Here is an 8,229-nt window from a genome sequence, read left to right as displayed (position 1 = left end):
GTAGTTTGTTAAAACAACATTATGGCGTCTGACTGTTGACACTTTGATATGCAGAGAAAACTAAAAGGTGTGGTTTGAAAACAGTGTGGTCGTTAAGCAGGAGGAGCAGCTCAACCACTGAAAGAAACAGCTGCAGGTAAAAAGATGAACTGATTCACCACGTTGTGTTTTTACATTTATCTTTTATATTATTGACTCATCTTTTAACATGGAACATGACGAGTATGTCTCTAGTCTGCATGGTCTAGAAGCAGCATTGCACTAGCCTGGTTAATAAACCAGACCGAATCAGCCGTTGGCAAAAAAAAGTTGCCTACCAGCGGATTTCGGTCTGGCGAGGCTCAGTAGCACGCCTCTTTCCTACAATCGAGAACAGGTCGGACCAATCGGGACACGGTATGCAATATGGGCGGGCTTTGGTACAGTGACGTTCAATGCTTGAGACCTTTGACTGACAGTAGCTCTGACCAATTGCGTCAAAGAGAACATGTTTGAACCCGCCCCCCGGGAAATGAAATCCAAGTGGAGCCAGCCCAGACTGATATACCGCGACAGTGTTGTGTGATATTAGTCTGGCTTATTAGCCAGGCTAGCATTGCACTGGTATTGCATCTTGTTGAATCAACAATGTTGATGCCACTATTATTTTTACCATATGTAACCATAACGTTACATCAGAGAGAGAGAGACAGAGACAGAGTTATGACAGTCAAGTCAGTAGGGTAGGATTCTGCTAGCCCTAGAATGTCTCTGTTATACAGTTGGTACAGTATTCCACATAACAGAGCCATATAACAGTGTCCTTGACTTGCGGTTGCAGCGGCAGAACGGCGGCATAAATGTGATAAATGCTCCGTTTGCACTCACTCATTAAATAATTCCAAAGACGTGGAGTGAGATATTGTCCTGTTTCACATTGATTGATTGAAGAATGTATTAACAGTTTGCAGAATTACAGTACATTTCAAGCACAAACTCAATACAAAGGCTGTTAACTGTGAGTGGACGACCCAATTAAGCATTACACTTGTTTCCAATAGGGTCCACCATGTTCAAATCATCAAAACATTTAGAGACGTACAAATAGACACTTCTATAGACAGAACAGGAATTCATCATAAAGGAGGTAAAAAGGGAAAAGAAACATATACAGTGAGGGGAAAAAAAGGGGTGGGCGGTGGGGGGGATTCACGTTCAGCTCCGTTAATTTGTTTGTTTTCCTTGGAGGAGCTGCGTTGGGTCCCCAAGTCGGCTCAGTGGCCATACCTTGAGTTGGCTGTGTGGCCGCGACCGTCTCTTGTGTTGTCCTTGCGTTCGTGTTTGAGGGATTCCGATTTTACAGGGGCCAGTTTCGAATTGCAGCCGTCCGTAGGTGCCCTTTGAGAGCGGTTTTGAAAGAGTCAAGGGATTCGCATGTCTTAATGACAGTTGGTAGGGCGTTCCACATTTTGGTGGCATAGGAGCGAAAATAATTTAGTCCCTTGTTTGTGCCGAATCTGGGTTGTACATGGTTCGTTGCACTCCCATGTGAAAGTTCTGGCACAAAACGTGTATTTAGTCAAATATCTCCACTTTTTCACGAGCTGCACCCGGGCGGCTTTCTCTCCGTGAGAGGGGCCCGGAATGACAGCTGGACTGAATTAATCAAAACTTCCTCTGATCATCACAAACGTCATCACCAATTGACCAGGGAAGCACAAATGTTTGGGTCACACAATTGGCAGGTGCATTGCGATAGGTGCTGGGTAATTAATCACATCACCTGCCAATTGTGTGCTACGAGGATACATTTTAGAAAAGCACTAAGACTTGTTTACATCCATTTTCAATTCATCAGAACATTTAAAGATGTACAGATTTACTCTTCTATGGAAAAAAGAGGAAATAATCATGCAGTTAAATGCCTCCGTTAAGTTGGCACCCCATATGATAAAAACATGAATCAAAATGGTGTCATTCTTTAGTGCTGCATTTGTGACATGAATTGTATCATTTGTGCTGGTATCATTGAGATATTTTGTTTTGTATGTTTGCTGAACATTGCACTTTTTGCATCTTTAGGTCCAAATTGAACAATACTATTCTTTCGTGTTTTTTGTTCTCTAATTTGTGCCGTTGAAACCAACAATTGTGCTATTTGGTATGTTTTATATAAATTGCTATGTTGTGTGTTACTAGGCATGATACTGACTGTCATCATGGGGCTTGGCCAAGAGGGGGCACCACTGCACCAGTACACCTAACTAGAACAGGGCGATATGACAGTAGGAAACATAGCATAACTTAAAATATCTCAAAATTTATACCAGCACGATTATGAAATTTACGACACAATTCAGCACAAATTACTAAAGAATGACGCCATTTTTGTCTTACATACTTTGGAGAGTATGTTTTGCACATTGAGTGCGTGCGTGCATGCTTGCGTGGGCGGCTGCGCGCATGTCCGTCCGTGTACAGTTAATCTCCGGCACGTTGGTCTGTCCGATGCCAAACTTTGCGCACATTCCCTGGATGCCAACGACAAACATCTGCCCCAATTCTTCCACAACAGCCTGTTGTAGCGCCACCATGAGGCCGAACTTTCCAAACACATTTCTTTACATTACTCGTGCACATTTTATCCATACATCACGCAAGGCAGTATACACTATCTCCATAGTCATGTGATCAACACGGACCTGTCCGCTTCCCCATATTCAATCCCCATTGGCTAAGATTGCCTTCCAAAGTTTGCAGGATTGGTCCGTTATGAACAAAATGCCTCAAATCATGAGTGCAATTTGGGGGAAATTTTGCATGCACATTCCCATTAGGTGGAGGAAGAAACCACTTGAAATCTCTATAGTCATGTGATTGAGACGGGTCTGTTTTATTTCTCATTGTGTATCGTGAATTCGTGATTGGCTAAGATTGACTTCCAAAGTTTTCAGGAGTGGCCTTTTTTGTACAAACTGCTGCAAAAACACAGTGTCTGATTGCGGTGAAACTGTGCACGCATATGCCCACTAGTTATAGAGCACCGAAGTCTGACATCAATATCGGCAGAGGGCACTAAGTCCACGGGTTCATGTACTTTTAATTTGCGTTGTAATCTCCATAGGGGGATTTTAGATCACCTCATATAAGAACTGTGATTGAAAAATAAGCAAATCATCCAGGCCGTTTCACTCATATGGACATGAAGAATCAACTCAACTGACTGAGAGAAAACGCTAATGTTACTGCTGCTGAATTAGTTCCATTTTCGCTAGAAACAGACTATCAAATATGAGGGACTGACTGTTATAAACGATAGAGACAGTTTGCTTATTTTTGGACGACTATGCTTATATGAGACGATTTTAAGATGACCCCATGTTGATAGAGAAAAACCAGGGGATGAGCGAGTGATGTCAGGACTTAAGCGCTGTGTTAAGCTTATGTTTTCATCATATGGGGTGCCAACTTCACGGAGTCAGTTAAAGAAATTAATAAAGGGAAAGACATTATGGAAACTAACCTTTTTACGAGGGGCCAGTTTTGAATCGCAGATGCCCGTAAGTGCTCTTTGAGAGCGGTTTTGAAGGAGTCTAGGGATTCACATTTCTTAACGTCGAATGACTATGTACAATATCAATATCTAATGTTTATTCTTTTTTTTTTCCCCTCCTACTTCTATATCCTTACTTATTATATTTAATGACTACTGCTCATATCTGCATTTACTTACTGTACTTAATGTATCACTTACTGACATGTTTGCACTCTGGTGAGATGCGAAAATACATTTTGCTGTACTGTACTGTACTGTACTGTACATGGACAATAAATTGAATCTCCTCTCATCTCAACTCCCCAGACTCATAAGAACTACAATACCCATGATGCATCACTCCCAGGTGAAGATGGACTCTCCAGACTCAGCCAGGGACGTTTCTATTAAACAGGAAGCTGAAGACATTTCTATTAAACAGGAAGCTGAAGACGTTTCTATTAAACAGGAAGCTGAAGACGTTTCTATTAAAAAGGAAGCTGAAGACGTTTCTATTAAACAGGAACATGAAGACCAGCCACACCTCAGTAAGTTTCATGTGCTCTTCCTTTCTTTAATATTATGTTCTGTAGGGCAGGGGTTCTCAACGTTTTTGGCTGGGGACCCCCGGAAATGCTTTGGCCATGTCTCGCGAACCCTGGCAAGACACTGAACCCCAAATTGCTCCCGATGTGCTGGTTGGTACCTTGCATGGCTTCCGCCGCAATCAGTGTATGAATGTGTGTGTGAAAGCGCCTTGGATAAAGGCGCTATATAAATGCACCATTTTATAATATATTCCGGTCGCTTGTGTAATTTCAAACCATATTGGATTCTGTGCAAATGGAATCATGGATTTTTTTGTCCTACTCTTGATTTTCAAAATATGTATAGTTTCCCTAACTCCTGAAAATGTTAACAAACCTTGTAATATTTAATTTCCTTATTACCATAAATCGTATTTTGATTTTCATGTTTTGATGGATAAATGCTAAAGATTTAAATATTGTAACTGTCAGACAGAAACTGATTGTGATGTTTGTTTGTTTTAAAGCCGCATCACACACACAGCATTTCCTGCCGTATCGATATGGTACGATACGATTATCGGCAAGGAATACGATAGGATTATTGCCACATGGATTAATTGAACCCACCCGACCCAACCCGCTAGTCTGAACTGTGTGAGATAACACAGGTCTTTGAATGGCTTTTTCTCAGCTTCTTAATTTGAACCCCATCATCCCTATATTGTGGGGCGAACAGTTGCCTGAAATAGCCAATCTACAAGCTCACAGATGGATATCTTATAGTATTAGTTCATGAAGTACAGAGGGTTAGGTCACTAAGTACAGAGGGTTTAACTTTCAAACAAGTATTTGAAAGCTTAGCGTCTGCACTTTCTTACTCTTTACAAAACTGAAACATTACCATTATGTGTGACACAATTTCTAGTAGGTGTAAAATATACTTGCTTGGCCGACTGGCAGAGTGAACAAGACATCTGGTGCTGCTCACTACAGTAGTTGTGAGATTTGATCACTACAGTAGTTTGTGAGATTTGATCGCTCAGTAGTTTGTGAGATTTGATCGCTACAGTAGTTTGTGAGATTTGATCACTACAGTAGTTTGTGAGATTTTCCCCAGACAGATTCACAGACTCTCAGACCCATTTACAGACGTACAGAGCTACGCTATAGAAATGTTTTATGTTAAGCTACCATCGGTCCACATTTCAAGCTTTCATTGTCAGAAGTTCTTCTGTTTCATAACGTCATGCACTGAGTGGCATGACTAATTTACTACCAAATCAGAGCTCAGATGTGAAAATCATGTTTTTAATTTGTTTCAAAATTTCATGATTCAATAAAAAAAAATGCTGTAACACTATTATTCATTTTGGGGCTAAAGTAACTACATATATTACTGCCAGTGTTTTTGGCAGCACATTTTGATTTTAGTTTTAGTTATAGTCTTGAATAGTTTTTATTTAGTTCTAGTCACATTTTAATCACCTGGAATGTTAGTCTAGTTTTAGTCGACTAAATCTACAGTTGATTTAGTCGAACAAAACTTATTTTGGCGGGCCTTGATGCCGTCGTAATGACTGTTTTACACGTTGTGTGCGTGTAGATCAGCTCTTTTCAGCATGGAACTAGTTGTAAAATGACTTATACTGGATCTCTAGTTCACTAGTCCCTTCCTAACATTTTAGTCTAGTTTTTATTTGTTGACGGAATTGTAAGTATATGTAGTTTTAGTTCTCATAGCTTAGTTTTCATTTAGTTTCCATTTAGTTTTTGTCAGTGAAAAAAGGTAGTCGACGAACATTTTTCGTCTTAGTATTAGTCGACGAAAACAAAACTGATTACTTCAAATTATTATTTTTTGCGTATTTATTTACGTATTTTGCTAAAATCTTGCTAAACGGTTTAGTCAATCTTATCTAGGTAGGTAACAATTAATTTTGTACAGAAGAAGAATGGATTTACATTTTCGGAATCCAGTGTTGACCAACATGTTATGTTTCTGCTCCTACCTACTGTAGACATCATGCACATGGTTGTGCTTAAAGAGGTTTACCCTAAACAGGAGAGGAGCCCCAGTCTGCTCCAGGAGGAACCAGAGCCTCCACACATTAAAGATGAACAGGAGGAGCTTAAAGAGGAACAGGAGGAACTATCTCAAAGACCAGATGAACCTGTTGGGTCAACATTGACATTACTAGCAGTGAAACGTGAAGAAGAAAATGATGAAGATTATGATGAAGGAGAAGACATCTCTTCCCACTGCTCTGAAGTTGAAGTTGAACTTGAATCTGACACTGAAGTCACTGAAGACAATGATGATTGGGAGAAGACCAGTGAAGACGATGAGGATGAAAGGAGTTTCAGTGAGTCAGCTCCCTTGAAGACACGCCAGCGTGTCCACACTGGAGAAAAACCTTTCCAATGTAAACATTGTAACAAGAGTTTCAGTACGTCAAATAACGTGAAGAGGCACCAGAGTGTCCACACTGGAGAAAAACCTTTCCAATGTAAACATTGTAACAAGAGTTTCAGTGCGTCAGGTCACCTGAAGACACACCTTCGTGTCCACACTGGAGAAAAACCTTTTCAATGTAAACATTGTAACAAGAGTTTCAGTGAGTCAGGTTCCCGGAAGAGGCACCAGCGTGTCCACACTGGAGAAAAACCTTTCCACTGTAAACTGTGTGACAAGAGTTTCAGATTTTCAGGGTCCCTGAAGACACACCAAAATGTCCACACTGGAGAAAAACCTTTCCAATGTAAACATTGTAACAAGAGTTTCAGTGAGTCAGGTTCCCGGGAGAGGCACCAGCGTGTCCACACTGGAGAAAAACCATTCCAATGTAAACATTGTAACAAGAGTTTCAGTGAGTCAGGTTCCCGGGAGAGGCACCAGCGTCTCCACACTGGAGAAAAAGCTTTCCAATGTAAGCATTGTAACAAAACTTTTACTGCATCATCTTTCCTGAAAAAACACCAGAATGTCCACACTGGAGAAAATCCTTTCCGCTGTAAACATTGTAATAAGAGTTTCAAATGTTCAGGTTCCCTGAAGAGGCACCAGAGTGTCCACACTGGAGAAAAAGCTTTCCAATGTAAACATTGTAACAAGAGTTTCAGTGAGTCAGGTTCCCGGGAGAGGCACCAGCGTCTTCACACTGGAGAAAAAGCTTTCCAATGTAAGCATTGTAACAAAACTCTTACTGCATCATCTTTCCTGAAAAAACACCAGAATGTCCACACTGGAGAAAAACCTTTCCGCTGTAAACATTGTAATAAGAGTTTCAAATTTTCAGGTTCCCTGAAGAGGCACCAGAGTGTCCACACTGGAGAAAAACTTTTCCGCTGTAAACATTGTAACAAGAGTTTCAGATGTTCAGGTTCCCTGAAGAGGCACCTTCATGTCCACACTGGAGAAAAACCTTTCCAATGTAAACTGTGTGACAAAAGTTTCAAACTGTCCGGTACACTGAAAACACACCAGCGTGTCCACAGTTCTCACAGGACAAAAAAAACATAACAAAATAAATGATGTCCTCTGTAAACAGTGTGACAAAAGTTTAAATAACTCAGGTCACTTGCTAAGACACCATGTTGTAAAAAAATTAAGAAAGTTTCCACTATAAATTAGCTCATTGGGAAGATCAAATTAAACAGCTGTACATATGTTCGTAGGGAGGTCGATACTAGACAAGGACAATATTATGGATTATTATACTCACCCCTTCCCTCAAAAAATGCATATCACTTACATCTTTTAACACAGGCCTGAAAATCCACCTCTCAGCAGGTCCAAAGGAGAGGAAATGATCACTTCTCCCTTAAACAGCTGATCACCCCCTTCCTTTTCCACTACTCTGTACATAGTGTTTGATTTTCCTGTAATGTTGTTGTTGATATTGATGATATTGGATCGCTAGCCCCTCCTATGCCCAGCTTTGGCTGTTTGTGTGAACACATAACAATGATTTGATTGGCTGATCACCCCATCGCGATCATTTGATTGGCTGATGTACATATTGAGGATAAAGAGTGAGGGCAGAAAACTGACGCCAACAGTGATTGGCCGGAATTACATTTGTGATGATTTGATTGGCTGAGCATGGAATGGGATGTATGATAATGATTGATTATAAGAGCGCCCCTCTCTTCACACAAGTGTGATTTTTGTTATTCGTGTCTATG

At 40.6% G+C, this 8,229-nt stretch overlaps 1 protein-coding gene across 2 annotated transcripts; it reads left to right on the top strand.

Annotated features, from left to right (window-relative positions):
* On the top strand, positions 1-8,229 carry LOC306938487 (uncharacterized protein). Of its 2 annotated transcripts, XM_079522702.1 has the most exons (4): positions 1-136; positions 3,842-4,062; positions 6,063-6,584; positions 6,669-8,229. In XM_079522702.1, exons 2-4 carry the CDS (start codon positions 3,864-3,866, stop codon positions 7,562-7,564), a joined length of 1,617 nt encoding a protein of 538 aa, XP_079378828.1. In that variant the 5' UTR covers positions 1-136; positions 3,842-3,863; the 3' UTR covers positions 7,565-8,229. The 2 variants fall into 2 exon arrangements, with proteins under 2 accessions (XP_079378828.1, XP_079378827.1); XM_079522701.1 differs by having other exon boundaries at positions 6,063-8,229.

The sequence above is a fragment of the Electrona antarctica genome (genome assembly GCF_951216825.1).
Source record: "Electrona antarctica genome assembly, chromosome: 2".
Classification (NCBI taxonomy): Eukaryota; Metazoa; Chordata; class Actinopteri; order Myctophiformes; family Myctophidae; genus Electrona; species Electrona antarctica.
The sequence above is the reverse complement of the archived record's forward strand: the minus strand, read 5'-3'. Positions and strand labels throughout refer to the sequence as shown.